This window comes from Maylandia zebra, linkage group LG11, assembly GCF_041146795.1.
Source record: "Maylandia zebra isolate NMK-2024a linkage group LG11, Mzebra_GT3a, whole genome shotgun sequence".
Classification (NCBI taxonomy): domain Eukaryota; kingdom Metazoa; phylum Chordata; class Actinopteri; order Cichliformes; family Cichlidae; genus Maylandia; species Maylandia zebra.
In genome coordinates, this window is record NC_135177.1 from 19,598,573 (window position 1) to 19,616,422 (window position 17,850).

Genomic DNA, 17,850 nt, shown 5'->3' on the forward strand with positions numbered 1-17,850 from the left:
CGTTTGCATTATTAACTCTTTGGACACAATTCAGTTTTAGACAGATTTTATTAATTCATTTTAGATACATGGAACTCACTAAACTAATGAAACATTTCTATGAATGAAATAAGTTATTACTGTAAAAGAAAAGAACAAAAGGAAGGTCAACAGAAGCTCGGCATGCAGCGATTAGCTGATGATATGAAAGTTCTTAAAGATTCAGACACAATTAAATAATTCAAACCCAAAGAAAAGGAAACCTAAAAGTTGTACATAAATTATCAAGGCTGTCACAATATTGTTGGCTTTAATTATTCTAAAATAGATGATCTGAGCATATACTGTATAATCATGTATGGATATAATCACTGAAGAGTTCTCCCTGACTGCATATAGTGCACCAAGGTTGCTGTCTGACTAAATGACGTGTACAGTGTAAGGGGGCAGATTTGGCTGCATGTTTGAAATGTAAGTTTGGTAAACACTTATCTCTTTCCCTGATTCATTACATCGTGTGGACTAAAAGATCTGTCCGTTTAAAGTCCGTATATATGCGTACAACAGTCTTATCCCCCAAAAGTATCCTTAAAATCCAAATTAAATGAAACCTTCCACCTTAAAAGAAAGAAAATGGTGTGAAAACAAATTTGGTAGCCCTGCCATGTCACTGAATCATTTTCATTTTTAAATGTTAAATCAGCTCCAAGTATTTCTCTAAGGTGAAGTAAAAAAAAAAAGAAAAAAAGAAGCAAAATTCAGTATAGTCCTAAAGAGAGGATCTTCACACCATTACATGCAAAAAAAAAAAAAAAAAAAAGAGGAAAAAAAAAGAAAAGTGTTGTGAGTGGTTGACAGGAAGTAAGCAGACTGGATGTGCTGATTTTCTGTTTATCTAGTCGAAGTTTAGCGGGTGGCTGTCGAAGTGAGTAAGCACGTGATTCTCAAACACTTTCTGGTCGCAGTCCAGCGGGAACTGCTCGCTGCACATGGGGCAGATTTTCCAGTGGCTCTCCACGTGCTCCTCAAACTTACTCTGGTCATAGTTGGGTGGGAAGATGACCTCACAGAGGGGACATCGTTTCATGTCCATGCTGCGCGTGGGAAGTGGATGGCAGAAGAGAAAGAGGGGAGAGAAAGCTCACGTTAATAAGCAGTCAAGCAAAGACGTGGGCAAAACAGGAGCACGGCTAATAAAGAGCATCCGTCTGATGCAACGTGGGTGGCCTGCGCTTCATCTAATGGGGTGGGGGGGGTGCTGCAGACGTTTTTACACACGTCAATACACAAGTTTAACACACTTGGAGAGTTTGGTTATTATCAAGGTGTGTTACCTGGGATCAAAGCAGAAGGCATTTTGTCCATCATTCACAAATGTGCTGTGAGTTTCAGTTACCGTGGGCTGTTCGCTGGTATTACCCTGAGAGAGCAGCAGAGACAGGGGGAGACGCAAAATGGCATTAAAATAATCAAACGCACATGATACAAATTAGAAGTACTGCATACTGCACATGGGAGAGAGAATATTACATTATTGTTTTGCTTTTCCTCTGACTCCTCATGGCCTTCTGGCCGGCTGTGGTTGCGGGTAGGCTGGATACACACCACATTGCTGTCCCAGGATGGCGGGCCTACAGGGGGCAGCCTAAGTGGCTGGTCATCTGAGAACTCATCCGCATCATCTGCAGGAGGATTTTCAGAGACACGGCTACTGTAAATAAAAAGTCACTCATCTCTGCAATGTTTAGTGAAGACTTCTGAAAAGAAAACAAACCTTTTGAGTCCGAGATGGAGTAAGGGTTCCCAAAATGCAGCTTGCTGGGGCTCTGAGAAACCAACAGAGGGGTAGGGGTATCCTGTGCATACGGGACAGGGTACTGCAGGAATAAAGGCACACTGGACTGGAGGTTCTCCAGACTGGTTTTCTCACTGGTCCCCTGATCTCCCTTCCTGCTGCTGCCCTTCTGGAGCTCCTGACGCAAAAGGGGAATTGAAACAATTTCTTCACAACAGCAAAAACCACTGACAAAATTCAGTCCCATCATGTGCATATAGTGAGAACACTTTGTTTTAACATGTCTTTAAGATATAATCTTAATTTCCAGAAAAAAAACTGATTGCATTCACAGCCCAGTACAACCACACACTAACCTGCTGCTGACCATGGAGCAGCTCCACTGGAGCCTAACGCACTGCTTTTTCACTTGTTCCACTCAGATTCTATCCTGCTGGTCTCGTCATGAAACCCGCAGCCTTCCAGACAGAGAAGCTGCTTTTCTAACCTTTAGGGCATCGCGGCCACATATCTGATTCTATCTCAGTGTGGCTCTCCAGCTAAAAAGGCAAAGCCACATCATCCCAACACAGAGCTGTGACTTTTTTTGGGGGGAGGGGGCTTTTTGTTGTGCTCACAAAAGCAGTTTAATTAACACCTTCATTAAAAAGAATTTTCTCACTTTCAAAGGGAACAGGATTCTGTGTTTTTATGTCAGTAAGAGACGCCAAGTTAATTTACAGTCTAAACCTCAAATTGGGTCATTCTCCTCCTCTTAACTTTAGCAGCATTACCTCAAAGCAACATTTTAGGTCAGTGAGGACCTTGCTGTGGCCTAAAGTAATGGAATGGAAAATAAGAAGTCATTTACTCTGCATCTACAATTAGAGGCATATTAAACACAGACCAGATTGGGAGAGGGGAAAATGGCAGGGGAATGGCACATTTCAGGCAATTTTTAAAATGGAAGGAGTCTATAAAAGAGAAAATGAAAGCTGTCACTAACCCCCTCCAGTTTTTCCTTCTCCTTCATAACAACCACAAGTGTGTCCTTAAGCTCCTTTAGCTCCCGTCCCTTCTCAGCTACCTGGCTCTGTAGAAAGTAAAGGGCACAAAAGCAGAAGAATGAAGAAACACTTTATATACTTAAACTCTTGATGTGCTGCTGATTAAAAAATGTGTAAGTGAAATACAGTCAGACCATAGTGCGTGACGTTAATTGATCACAGCCATAAAAGGCTTCTCTTTGCTGAGGACTGATTTATGCACAATACTGCTCAGAGCAAAACAACCTGCTTGAATCCCTGTGAGACACTAAGCAAATATCCGCCTGACCTGAGCCAAGCACAGCATTAGCCAAGCAACCAGAGATGAGTCCTGTGAGCCAAGACTTGCTTGTCTCCAGAGCCTGACATAAACAGCAGTAAAATGTCGTCTTACAGATCGTCCCGCTCATAAACAACACTGTCAGAGAAACTGTGTTCAAGGGGAGAGATAGCATCAAAGGCTAGATCCTTGAGCTATACCAGCCATACACAGCGGTAAAAACACAGAAGAGTCCAAATCAGGTCTGCTTTGAAGGAGAGCATCACTGGCAGCTGACAGCTTGGGCTGTGCTAAGTGTCTGCACTCTGCCTACACTAACCTTATAACGATCTTCCTCTGCTGCCAGCTGCAGCTTCAGGTTCTCGTTGGTCTTCAGTTGCTCTTTAAATTTCACTTCCATCTTGGCCAGCTCATCAGCAAACATGCAGCTACGCTCCTTCTCCTCCTAAAGGGCAACACATGATTCAGTTTTCATCACACCACAATATACACAGAGGAGAAAAATAAATGACAAAAACACTGCTCACAAGGTATCAGAGGTGCAGGACCTATAAACAGTCAAAGTAAATAAAAGATTGGTCTGCACCAGCTGAGATTTTTCCACGTACTTCAGCGTGCAATGTTTCTTTTATTCATACCATTGAACTACAAAAGTCTCTCACACGTTTGAACATCTTATTTTGGGACAAAATACAGCAACAAAATAAACAAAAAAAAATGTTTCTTACCATCAGCATCTGCTTGCATTTTCTGTATTTGTCGTTCCTGTCTGACGCCTCTCTGCTGATGCCTTTGAGCTTCTCCTGGATGATGGCTTCCAACATTGGATCAGCAGAACCTGGACTTCCTATAGAGTTATGTTTTTATTAGTTTATTATTCTTCAACAAAAAAAAAAAAAAACCCTCTGCAAAATAAAAAATTTACATACGTATCACCAAACTGCTAAGGAACATAATTTAGAGAAACCAAGAGTTCAAAATAAAGCTAATGAGAAATAGAAGATAACTGTCTAAGGAACTACACAACTCCTGTTTTCTAAAGATAATTTTTCACTTCATAATTTGACTTGGGTACCTGGCACAGAAGTGTCTGGACTCCCCGATGGAAGAACTGCCATCATTTCTTGGGCAGAGCTTCTCTTCAGCTCCTAAAGACGAGAAAAATGTAGTGAAGACATAATAACAACAACAAATGCAGAAAAAAACCCAATTCACAAACATATTTACAATGTATTTTACAATGACATTTATAGATGAAAATACATCTTATCTGTATAAAATATTGTGTTGTGTGTTTATATATATATATATATGAATGAATGAATGACAGGATTAACACAGGCTTGAGCTACTTTTACTTATAAGAATTTGTAAAAATCCAAAATAACAAAAGATAAAAACTGGGAACAATTATACCAAGATTGAATTTTCCAGTTTCCATTTTTGATGTATCTACAGTGAAATTAAAATAAACTTTCTTTTATACAGTCAGACTGAATGATAATGAAAATGAATTTGTCTGATGTGTTAATTTTCATTTTCAGCTTGCACTTCTTTCCAGTCAAGACTGGCAAAATGACTGAAGGCATTAACTAGTACAAGTGAGGCAGGCGTAGTGTTACAAAGATACAAATGGAAATTCTGTTCTTTCACTTGTTGGGACATGAATACAGTATGTTGGCTGGTATCCGTGGGGACCTACCCCTTGCTGTTCAGAGAGTTTCAGCACTTGTTTTTGCAGTCGCTGACATTCCTTATATTTTTCCTTGTAGTGTTCTGCAGCCATGTGCAGCCGCAACTTTAGATCCTCCACCTCTCTCTGCAGCTCTGCTACAACAGCTGGGTCTGCAGCAGCTTCGTCCTCTGCTTTGGCCTGTTGATGTAAAACATTACAGCAGAACAGATCAGAACTCCGGCCAACTGCAAGGTCCACTGTGACAGTGCAGCGATATAACTTCCTGTGAGTCATTAACTATAATCACTATCACTGTTTATATTGAAGTGATTCTTTAGCATGAGACTGGTGGTCAATAAAAACAGCAAGTATGAGAAGAATTACAACATCTTTCAAATGCAGAAGCAGTTTAAAAAAAACCCAAAACAAAACAAACAAAAAAACTGTGTGGGAGAAACGTTTTCTGTTTCCATTATTTTCATATCGTTAACTTTCTCACACAGTGCTCAACCAAACAGCATACCTATACACAACTGGACAATTATATACGATATGATTTATTATCTTTTATTTCTTTATGGTGACAAAATATTAAACGCTATTGTGATCTAAATATATGACACAAAGTCTTCACCCTCTTACATCAACTTTTGATGAAAGTTGATGTATAATTTTGAAAAATGTTGAACTTTTGCATATTTATTATTTAATGTGTTATTTTAGATGTTACCAGACATTAATCCTTGTTCTTGATCTGCCTGTTTACCATGATATTAAATACGCTTAACTTCAAATGAAGCTCTTTTAAACACGAAAGGCTGTCTGGCTATTTGAGTTTCACTCTTACTGCTTCCTGCGTGGCCTCTGCCTTCATCTGCTCCACCAGGCATTCCAGGCGGACGCACTGGGCCTGAGTTTCAGCCTTGGCTTGGCGGAGGTTGTCAGCCTCAAGTTTAATGCGGTACAGTTCAGACATTGTACGATCGCGTGCACTGGAGGCGTCTCTCAGCTCAGCAGCCAGCAAAGAGGACTGCTGCTGGTTAGCCTGGAGCTGTTCTTCCTTCTGCCGCAGCTGCTCCTTCAGGGCTTTCACATCTCCCTGCAAGAAGTAAACACGTTTAAGGCGACTGACTCTCATTTCTCTTTAAAGATCAGTTATTACATCTCAGTTCTCCTCTTCCTATTCTTTCTACTGGAAATCTTTAAATTTCATATGATATAATAATGAATTATATTAAATACGGTTTATTATCTACTTCTGACCTCAAAACAAAAATCTTTTTTTTTTCTTACCAAGGTGGAAACTTTGGCCAGGATCTCTTTGTACTGTTTGTCCTTCTCAGTGAGGCAAGCCTGGAGGCGCCCCACCTCCTCTTTAAACTGGGCAATGGCGTTTTCCTTGTTTACGTCCACAGACTTCAACATCTGCAGCTCCGCACTCAACTTAGTGTTCTCCAGCTCCCGGTTTTTCAGGTGAATCTGGCGCGCGCGCACACACGCACACACACGCACACACACGAGAAGTTATAAAACACAAACAGAGTGGGGTTTTTTACCTCATTTATACAACACCGATCACAATCAAAGACCATATTAAAATAAATGTTGCATGACCTCAATTACAAAACAGAGATTGAGATAGGCCCATAAAGTCGTCCTTTTGAAACAGACGCAGTGTGATGGTGCAAGTTAAATTAGGTAGAGGTTTTCTGTGGGAGCACAACAGTATGTGGCACTCCCAGTTCCTGTGCAGTACATACCACAACAAAGACACAGAAACACCAATTGCGCCAGAAAACGGAACAAGGCATGTACCGTTTACAATAAAATACCGTGCAATCGTGTGCCTAAAAAACAAAACATTGAATCTTTATTTAAAGATTATATTGGTAAGTTTGAGGATTTAGTATTGATATCAACAAAAATAGAGCATTACCTTGTAGAGTTCCTTCTCATCTTTTTCATTCTTAAGATGAGATTCAAGAACCTCCTTCTCTGCTGTAAGTTTCTTAAGTCTGTCCTTAAGACTGGAGAAACAGAAACAAAAACAATATATAACTAAATAGTGCATATGTTCGCATTAATAACTCTCTGTACATCTAAACAAACAAATCTAGAAAATCTAGTGAATCTGCCACAATCCTTTTACTGAGAATTCACCTGTCTAGCTCTGTTTCCTTTTGAATGCTTTTCTGTGTCACTCCAATCAGATCTTCCTCCAACTGTATGATTCTGGCTGTGGCCTCATCCAGTCTCCTCTTTACCTCCTCTTTCTCTTCCAGCAGGGCCTGGGAAGAATGCTGCACTTCCTGTGAGACATAAGACAGAAGTAAAGTTCAGCTGAAATAAAAAGAAAGCCTCATAATTCATAAAAAAAATACAACACTTCTTGCAGTACCTAACTTCCTAACATACAACTTTCCATCTCTGACTCAAAGCTTGAGGAAAAATGTGTGCAAAACATTAAAATTTTATTGTCTTTGAAATACAAGTCTAATTCAAAATGAACGTGATGGCTTGATAGAGAGTTTTAAATGTTCAAGAAAAAATGAAATGAATATTTTACAATTTGTTTATAGGCAGAATTTTGGAATCTTTATATTCACACACCATAAAAAAATCATATAAAAGTCTAGTCATAAAATTAACAGCCACAAAATCTGTAATCATGTTTTCATCTGAAAGCCGTTTTAAAACCAGCAGATTTATGGCAGAAAATGGCAAAGTGAATTATGACTGACAATGCTTTTAAGACCTAATGTTATACTATAAAAAGCAGAATTACAACTTTGATAATACAGACATCCATATCCATCAGTGTGTGATTTATTTTTTCAGTACATCATGTGTTTGGATACATCTGCATGTTAGGACCCCTTCACTAGGGGGTGCTAAGAGACTGCTGGGCCAAATGTAAAAAGGTCCATGCAAGAGCCAGTGCATTAATACTATAAATCACTGATTTCCACATGTGCTGCTTATTTTAATGACTATTAAAATATATAGCATGGCCTGAAAAAGGCATTTTGTGTTATTTACAAGTTTTAAAACTGCTACAAATACTGCATTTCTCAGCTTACTTGGTTCTCTCTTCTCAGCTGAGCACAGTTCTCCTTCTCTTGCTCACACGCCTTCTGCAGGCTCTCTTTCTCAGCCTCCAGTTCCTCCTTTTCCTGCTGCAGGAGGGCCATGTTTTTAAGCAACTCATCTTTCTCCCGTTGCACTTCTTCCACCTTTTGCTGCCAAGAAAAAACAAAAACACTTTTCAGTATTTTTAAAAGCTTAATTTACTGGTAACATACGACTGAAATCATAATTTTCAACTGTGCACGCCAGAAATTGATATTGAAGCAAAATAAAACCCAATGAAAATCGATGCGTACTGAGCGCTGCTGCTCAGGCAAATTGTACCTCGAGAATGCCAGCTTTCGTGGTGACCACCAGGATGTCAGAGTTGCATTCATCTTCCACAGTCAGCAGCTCATCCTCTGTGGGGCTGCTGGCACGGAACTGAAATGGTGTGCTGGCCCCTCGGATCTCCCCTTTGTGGGTCACATAACAAAACTGGTAGAACTCGCCATCATCATTGGGAACATAGTACCCTGGGGGAAGTAAATCACTCAGTCAGTGAGCTCAATGTTAGACAACAGAGCAACACGAATCATATTCCTCCACAAGTCTAAACATATCTCAGTTATTAGCGAATCTTAACCTGAACACTTAACCCAAAGTTACAATAAACTGAGAGAAAAAAAAAGGCACAAAAAGAGCACAAATACTACGTAAGTGTTAAGTCCTGGTCTGGCAAATCACTTTAATTGTGCCGGTTTATGAAGGGTGGTATAAAAGACAAAAACAGAACATTAACTCAAATGTCATTAACACCAGAATGGAGATGTCTGGGAAAAGTTTCTCCTCTATCCATCCTGTCCACAACTGCACACTTAACAATTCACTCACCAACCCACATGATATTCAGTTATTAAAAGGTGTCAAAGTTACTGAAAAGTATGTATGCTCTTACCCTGAAAGACCACTGTTCTGTTCACTGCAGTGCCTTCCACATAGTTCTCAGGGAGAGGCGACCACAAGAATGTGTAATAGTCCCTCGCTGTGCTCCAACCAACCTGTGAGACATTGTGGGGAATTCATTCAACAAGACACCCTCACCACATCAGTGCAGCATAATAGCAATGGATGGATTAACAGGGGAACTTTCCCAAATCCGCACGCTGTCACTTCCAAAATATCTCAAACTAGTTTATTGCAGTAATCACAGGGCTTTAAATCTATCTTCGGATGATAGTGTAAGGACATGCCTACTGTAATATTTTTTCATTTACAAAAGTTATCATCTGGAAACCACTCCTGCTAACCATGTGCATGTGGTCTGGCCCTTATCATGAAAAAGCCTAGCTGTGGAAATGTAGCTACAACTCACTTCAAACAGGAAAGTGGAAATAGGTGAAAATTTTATACATAGGCAACTTGAAAATGAAAACCAAAATTTAATTATACGTATTTTATGTGTTGTTAACTGATGACTGATGAGGGGGAAGTGCAGAAAATACATCCATAACTTCAGACTGGTGCCATAAAACTGTCAAACAAAATCAGTGTCACATTGAGCTTGCTGGTTTTTGGTGTGCACTCCCAGGCGCAAGCATGCATCTACAACAAGCCCAGTTAAACCCCATTACACCATTACACCTAAGTTGGTTAAGTTGTGGTGTGACTTTCAAAACTCTGCTCTTAAAAAAAGGCAACGAAAAGAAAAATCATACAAGCAAATTGCACTGCAGATACACTGTGTTTCTAGAAAGCTGCATGTAGGAAGCCTTTTTGCAACGTCTGGGCAGTTTATTTTCTCACCTGTGTGCAAACAGCCTGCAGCCACAATACTGTGAGTGTTCATCAGAGCCAGAGATAGAAGGCCCTGGTGCTCCAAAACCCCCAGTGCAGTTCCAGCCTCCAGCAGTAAAAAACAGGAAGCAATTAAAACATTCACCTAGTTAGTGAGTGTCATTACTGAAGGCTAGCCCTCACCAGTCCACTCATTAGAGCTGCAGAGGTGGTGGTGGTGGGTGAAACCTCTGTAGGGAAATTACAACAGAGGACTTTGCAATGTTGTAAATTCCTGTTTTTCCTCATAGATATTAGACAAAAGGCAGAGAAAGTGTAAGGCTACCATAACAACACCAAAACACTGGTTTCAGATCAGTGACTAAGACAAAAACACAGATAACACTGTAAGAGTAAACTTTCCAAAACCTAAAAGAAGTCTGAACGTCTACCTATGCAACATGCTCTTCAGCTTTAACACGATTTTTCATCAGCACTTCAGCAAGAATGCTGACAGAAGTGAGTGACAGTATTCCCCCAGGAAGTACTGTAACATCTATCTGCCAATTAGCCTATATAAATTCAAGAGTTATTCATGAATCACACAGACAGGTTGTGGTCAGACAGGTTAATTATAACGTTGGGTTAGCTTTCTCCTGGGCCAATGCTGACAACCTGCCTCAACATTCCTTCATAAAGCCGAAAACAGCTAGCACCAGCTCCATACTTGCAGTTATGGAACAACAACATCAAACCGACAGGGACCCATACTAAAACAAACATTTCCTTAATCCATTTACCATCAAGACCTTAATTACTTTATCTAATTATTAATATGATTAGTATTAATTTGACCAAACTAGTTTGAAGGTTGCTGTGCTTTTCTATTTCCTCTTAATAAATCATAAGCCTTGTATAATATATAAATATAATACTTGTATAACTATGCATGTGACGAATAAAAAAATCTTGAATCCTGAATCTTAAATAAGCCAGGTTACCGAGTTATTTAGTGGGAACATTGAAAGGAAGAACGAGCCTGTGCCAAAAGCAGCTATAACTACTCTTTGGAGCTCACGCGAATGTGTGTAAAGCTCTATCATTTGCCTGGATAGGTAAATGATAGAGCTTTGGCACCAAGCATTACGTCTGTCAACAGTGTCAATGATTTATACAATTTAAAATCCTGCACTCAGCCTTTTCTGCTGACGCTCTATTGTTTGGAAGCTCAAGAAATTTGTAGTTTTAAGATTTATGCTGCCAGTTGGTGCCTACCTTCAGGCTAAACACAATGTGATGAGGTATCACAATGCAGTACCCAATTTGGTATGTAAACAGCCTCCAGATAATACACGATCCAACTTCAATATGAAGGCATGACCTAATTTATCAGTGAGGTTAGGGAAAGTGTCTCTGCATATACCCACAATAATATCACATGTAAAGCAAAGTGCACACATCAATAGTTGACATAACAAGGACAGTAAACTTAGGAGCTTGAATCAATATTGCAAAGAAATTAACAATTGAACCTATTTCTTGGGCTGTATTACTTGAACTATAGCATGACATTAGAATGAGTGCATGCTGCAAATAACATATATATATATATACACATATGTATGTGTATATATATATATATATATATATATATATATATATATATATATATATATATATATATATATATATATATATATAAAAAACTGAAGTTTTCATCTTCAGTCATCTTTTCCTTTCCACTAAAGTAACACACGTTTTGCAGTCTCAATGCGAGTAAACGATCTGTGAGTTTATGAGTCACAGACAGTCTAGTTGAATCCTATATAACAATCCTGCAATTACCTATTAATGAGTGACACTGTAGTCAGCATTACAATATTGTTACATTATAACCTGTCCAAATTGTAAAAGAAAGGTAACATACTTTTTAACTACAAGATAAGCAGTTATATTTGCAAATTATTTCAAGAGAATTTGGGGGTTTTAATACTTCTATTAGGAAAGGAAGCCACTGTTAACACATGTTTTAAAACTTTACATGCAACTGTGTGCACCTGTGGCACTGTTAAAGTATAATTTATCAGTTCTGTCTCTTCGTATATGCTTCAGCTATAACATCTGAGGAAATACACTGTTACAACTAATTTGGCTGTGGATTTAGCTTTAACTCATTATTTAGCCATTGTTTAATTCAGAAGACAACTAACAAAATCAGCACAAGCAGATTGAGAGAGAAAGAGCCATAAGGCTGGGTTCGTTAATGTGATGTATTTAATCTTAGCTTCCATCTCAACTTCAGTAGATAAAAAGCATGCTGGTCTTAATAATAAGCCTAAAGTCACGATTCAATGCAGATGAGGCTAATGTAAAGCTACTGGGTTGGATTTAATGCACTTCTATAACAAGGCCCATATGGGACACCCAAGCACATGGTGGAGGTTAAAATGCTCCACTTCCTCTGTCAAGTTTCAAGTGGATAAACTTGAAATCTCTCTTTTATTCCATAGATAAAATAGTTTATACAACAGACAGTCTAGATGTAAACTGCAGGCTGTTCATAATACAAATTAAATTATCAGACAGTATTTTTACTTTCCATTATATCACACATAAAGTGCTCTAGTGGTCTAGTTATGAAAATACACATTGGACTACTTCTGTTAGTACCATCATGGATTCATAGTCCTCATTGATCATAATTATATATCGTGCTTTATTATTCCGCTCATTCACCTTGAAAATGCCAACCCAGTCCTTTGGATGCGGTTTGATGAACTGTGTCAGGGTATAGTGACACTCCAACGCAGCATGGGGCAGGTAGCTCTTCCCCACATTCTGGAAGATGACGTGGGCAAAATTTGACGTGTCCATGTTGTTGCTTAACAATGTCCTATCCAGGAGCAGTGCCATAAAATCCACTCAGCAGTGGCTACAAAGGAAGACAAAAGCAATCAAATATATATGAAATGCCCACAGAAACAAGTACAACAAATGACTGGAGTAGTGAAAAGACAAACTAGTCAACTTCAATGAAGGTTTAATCATTCGATTCCTAAATTTTGGCCATAGAATGTAATTTATGATAAATAGACTGTTTTTTTTATATAGCGCTTTTCCACTCTACTTGAGCATACTGTCTAATATTCACACACATTCACACTCCATTAAACATATTAGGAATAACCCGGGGTTTTGTCCAAATACTTGCAGACTACAGCAGTCAGACATCGACCAACTAAACCCCTGATTAGTAGATGACCTGTTCTACCTCCTCAGACACTACTACCCCTAAATATTTATTCAATGAACTGTTTAGTTTACATTAATATAAAAAGTATTCCAACGTAAATGGTGGTTTTTAACCAGTTTAGCTTTCAGGCAAGCTAGAGTTAGTTTGACACAGCAAATACAATCCTTATTATCTGCAGACATTTCTCAATGAGCCCTTAAGATATGTTAGCAAGTGGATGGACAAATCTATCTTGAACTTCAAGTCCCATTTCATTTTGGTAAGCGGTATGGATTCCTATTTTCAAACCTCCATGAAATCAAAGCATTGGGAAGTCCTTGTGAAAGTGTTAAGTCAAAAAAAAAGAATAACTTCAACACTGTCATTAAGAATTTGATTTAAATGGCTGGCAAGCTTGTAATTTGCCAGCAGTAAACTCAGCCACGGTTCATGACAACCAAATTTTATTCAAGTCGTGACATTTTAGTTCCAGAACATGTCAGGAAAAAAATTAAAAAGAATTACAACAGGAAACCACTAGGGGTGCAATGATACTCGTATCGATATTGAACCGTTCATACAGTGCTTTTGGTTCGGTACGCATATGTATCAAACAATACAAAATTTTAAATTTATTTTATCAACTTTTCTTCTGACGATGCTGTCTGTGTTGAGCGCTCAGTGGATCTGCGCTCGACAGTGCAGCCTAGGCGGAGTAGTCGAATGCAGATTCACTGAGCGCAGGGCAAGCTAGCGAGACAGAAGTTAAGCTCTCCTTACAACATGGCAAATTGAACCCCCCACTAGAGCTGGGCGATATAAGATTTTTTCATATCACGATATGTTTTTTTCATTTCAGGCGATAACGATATCTATCAGTGTAAAGTAATCAGTGTAAAGTGTAAAGTGTGCGTGTTAGTCCCCATAGGGAAATAGTTCCTCTGCATTTAACCCATTCACCCAGTGAAGCAGTGGGCAGCCACCAGTGCAACGCCCGGGGAGCAGTGTGTAGGGACGGTACCTTGCTCAGGGGTACCTCAGGGTAGCCGTTCAGTGGAGTTGAACCCCCGACCTTCCGATCATGGGGCCACCACTCTACCTACTGAGCTATCCCTGCCCCCAACTATCACGATATAAGCCAAATAACTATATTTGTAAGATTTAAATGTGCCGTTGCTCACAAGTAAAATGTGAAATAATCAGCAGCTTGTTTTCATTTAAATATTTATTTCCCATAATAAGTTCAACAGGGTAGATGTACTTAAGGAACATGAGACTTTTTCAGATAAATAAAGGCAAATATTGCAAACTACACAAAAGGCAGCCGCTAAAGCGTTTAAGTTTCAAAATAGAACAAACAAAACAGACTAAATTGTCAATTCCCCTTAGAAACAAAATATTAATTCTAAAAATAAATCTTAGTTTGTTTTACAGAAGAACAGACAAAACTGACTAACTTTTGTCAATATCAAATAAACTGAGAACTAAAAGGAAATTCTCAATCTCTCCTTGTTGTATAGCTTAGCTTTTCAAACAGTTTTAACAGTTACTTTAGTCTGACAAAAGCCGAATGACGAATTAGCGCTTCCAGTCAGAGACTGAGGCTACGTCCACACGTACACGGGTATTTTTGAAAACGGAGATTTTCCGTTTTCGTTTTAAAAAATAATCCCGTCCACACATAAAGGGAGAAATGAAGGAAAACGCTGCTATGAACATGCCAAAGCAGCAGGTGGCGCTAGATTCCTAACCGTGCAGAAATGTTGGCCAATCAGAAGTCTAGAAGCCTCGGTGGGAAAAAGTAAACAAAGCTGGGGCATAGAAGCAGAACCGAGTCGTATGTGTGGAGGGACAGTAACTGTGTGTATATGTAAGCATTTAAACACTGCAGAGAGTAGAATTGACAGTAACAGTATTGTAGAAATTCATTTCACCGAAACAATAACGTGGCGCACAGTGTGACGTCAAAAAATGCGCACACCTTTGACGCTGCGTTTTCTCCGTTTTTCTAGTCCACACGTAAATGCAAAAACTGAGTTTTTAAAAATCTTCGTTTTCAGTGACCAAAAACGCCGTTTACGTGTGGACAAAAGGTGCAAACGCATAGAAAAATCTGCGTTTTCGAAAATACCCGGGTACGTGTGGACGTAGCGCATGCACCAGTTTATTGTATTTCCAGACTTGCTTTCGGCACAATTTACAGTGCACGCTACTCTGTTTTTTGTCAGACTTGAAATAGCCGAAATACCTTCACACTACGGAACTTCTATGGCTCTTCCGTTCGACAATCTCTCCGGCATTGGAACCATCATCTGTTTTCTCTTCGGTAACCTTCGGTCACGCTCAGTTGATTTCTCTAGTCGGCACACTCATTTCCTCCATTACCCGGGCAGTACGGTGGCTGGCTGCTTTCCAAACAAATACACATGTGCGGCTTGGCACTTGTGCTGTACGTAACAAGTCACGTGACGTGACGCTGCGGCTGTGATTGGTTCGGCTCTGCGCTACTTAATTTGGATTGGCTGTTCTTTTTTTCTTTTTTTTTTTTAAGAGGACAAGAGCGGCGAGGTCTATCGCGATAGTTTAATTTTTCTATCGAGAAAAAGTTATATCGCGATACATATCGTTTTTGTTCTATCGCCCAGCTCTACCCCCCACCCTAATTCAGATCTGGCGTTTGGAACTATTTTGGTTTTCATGTGACGTATGACCCTGAAGGTAAGCGCGTAATGGACTAAAGTAAAACAGTATGTTGGATGTGCCACGCAATGCTCAATTACATTAGTGGGAACTAGTGTGTTACCGCAGTTAGCTCATTAATGTGTTGGCCGTCCAGCCCCACGCACAGGGCGATCCGCGGTAGCTCGTTAACAGAGATTTGCCGTGTTGTGGCTTTAACGTCATTTCAACGAGATTAACGCTGACAGCACTAGTGGGAACACAACGAATATGACTGCACATTTACTCCGACAGCATCCTAGTACAAAGACAAGTGGAAGCAGACAAAAACAACAAGCACGCATGCTACAAACTTTACCAGAGTCATTTAGACAGCCGTTAGCACATGATTCTCCTTATGGGGACCTGATATGTTTAATATGCTGCTGAGAGTATGCCCCAGAAGAAGCGTATAGTATAGCTTTTATTTTGGAAAGAGCCATTTCTCTGTAATAAACTCTCTTTTCCAAAGATGAGTGATTCCTCAATCAGACATATTTATTTATTTTTATTACTTTGTTGTTTCAGCAACATTAAATTTAAAAACTGTACTTTTGAGTTAAAATATATATTTATAATTTTAATAAATGACAAATTAAAAAGGCATGAACATTTTTTTTGTATCGAAAAAATATCGAACCGTGACACCAAAGTATCGAACCGAACCGTGAATTTTGTGTATCGTTGCACCCCTAGAAACCAACCCATAACTATACACACGGTTTAGGGTCAGCTTTAAAGCCCTTGGAGTGTGTCCTGAGCTGATTAACATCCTGAGATCAACTGAAATGTATAATCTCAAGAAAAAGCCCTGACACAGTAGAGTAAATATTGAAAGCTGAAACAAAGTTACTCTGATAACAAAGACAGGCATACAAAAGCCTATTATAATATGATAGTATCCTTGAGATTTAGTTAAACATTTATTTTCTTGAAAGCAAAGCAAAGAAAGCTCTCCAAAGCTAGAAAACACATTACCCAGCAGTCTTTTAATTTGTACTTTGTATATACCTCTGATCACTTTACCTGCACACGAAAGTAATTTTTCAAATTAATACAGTTTGTAATAAACGATCTAATACAAACAAACAAACAAAAACACTTGTTGGTTTTTTTTATTGCAAACAATCCGGGAGATCGGGTATTCTTCTTGTAAGTGTAAAGTAACAGGGAATCTACTTTATAAGCCTGGATGAAGCATGGCTCCGTTGTAATTTATACTTAGCCACATTTTAGATACTGAATACATTCTTTCAATTCATACGCGATCTACTCTTTTAATACGCGAGGGGTTACCACTGAATTTTAAATTGTGCCTCTTAATGACGATATATCCTAGCACGCGAGGTGACACAGTGCCAACTCATAAGAAAAACTAGAGAAAAACAAAGCTTATTGGCCTACTACCACCAAGTTAAACAACATAAAAAACCCGGCCACGTGAGTAAGAAGGGGGAGGGATTTTCCATTTGGGCCTTAGCCAAAATATTTTTCTTCGACGTAATTAGGCCTTTGACTCAAAACATTTCCCCAGTCGATGATCGGAAATTCAGCCAACACAGCCATAATCCACATCAATCGAAAAAGTTATCAACCCTAAGTATAACATCAAATTAAAAAAAAATCGCAAATGGAAATGGCTGAATCCGTGGCGAGGCCTAACTTGAAAACATTGACCACATCTGGCTAAGTTAGCTATACAGCTAACTGGCTAATGCTAGCAACATACTTCTTAGGAGACTAATAACCACAAAACAATGGAACTAAACTAAAAAAACGCTAACCACTCGGTAGAATATCCATTTTAACTCTCTTAATACATGGCGTTAGATTAAACACGACAAAACAGCGGAGAGAGCAGTGCTATTGGGGACAAGGTTAAAGCTAACGTAAACAGCTCGCGACGATGTGTCGCGAGAAAACCTCTAAAAACAAACGCAGATCAGATTGAAATACCAAGAGTCGTATACTTCATCTAAATTATCAAATAAACCATGAACATACCTAGTTGTCATGTTGGGCAGCAGCTGAAATCCCAACGTATCACAGAAACAATTGTTGACGCAGTTCAGTGCTTTCCCCGTGCCCCCTTCCTGGAATAATAACATTACGTCATTTCCGTAAAGGGCCACTAAGAGGAGAAATTGTGACATTATAATTAATAACTTTGTTACAAAGAATACATCGATGATAACGTTGTAGCAATGTGTAGATTCACATGACACACCTTACTTTAGTGGGATTCGTTTATGTTTCTCCCAAGATCAAAACAAAGTATCAAACAAATGATTACTATGTATTTTA

The 17,850-nt window shown here is 39.1% G+C and overlaps 1 protein-coding gene across 1 annotated transcript; it reads right to left on the bottom strand.

Annotated features, from left to right (window-relative positions):
• Positions 1-29: 29 nt before the first annotated feature.
• tax1bp1b (Tax1 (human T-cell leukemia virus type I) binding protein 1b) lies at positions 30-17,662 on the bottom strand. Its single transcript, XM_004541487.5, has 18 exons — positions 17,551-17,662; positions 12,333-12,528; positions 8,779-8,881; positions 8,166-8,356; positions 7,835-7,993; positions 6,915-7,063; positions 6,691-6,781; positions 6,048-6,233; positions 5,602-5,853; positions 4,782-4,952; positions 4,155-4,227; positions 3,808-3,926; positions 3,399-3,524; positions 2,760-2,846; positions 1,754-1,952; positions 1,510-1,661; positions 1,314-1,399; positions 30-1,073 (listed from the first exon to the last, which is right to left on the bottom strand). Exons 2-18 carry the CDS (start codon positions 12,507-12,509, stop codon positions 875-877), a joined length of 2,520 nt encoding a protein of 839 aa, XP_004541544.1. The 5' UTR covers positions 12,510-12,528; positions 17,551-17,662; the 3' UTR covers positions 30-874.
• Between the last annotated feature and the right edge of the window lie 188 nt (positions 17,663-17,850).

What these genes read in the sequence shown, in the direction of transcription:
- tax1bp1b (XM_004541487.5), bottom strand. Translation starts at nt 12,509, where the DNA reads ATGGCACTGCTCCTGGATAGGACATTGTTAAGCAACAACATGGACACG. An exon ending in CAGAACAGTGGTCTTTCAGG is followed by an intron (nt 8,357 to 8,778) that starts GTAAGAGCATAC and finishes TACTTCCCCCAG; the next exon opens with GGTACTATGTTCCCAATGAT. An exon ending in AGGAAAAGCAAAACAATAAT is followed by an intron (nt 1,400 to 1,509) that starts GTAATATTCTCT and finishes CTGCTCTCTCAG; the next exon opens with GGTAATACCAGCGAACAGCC.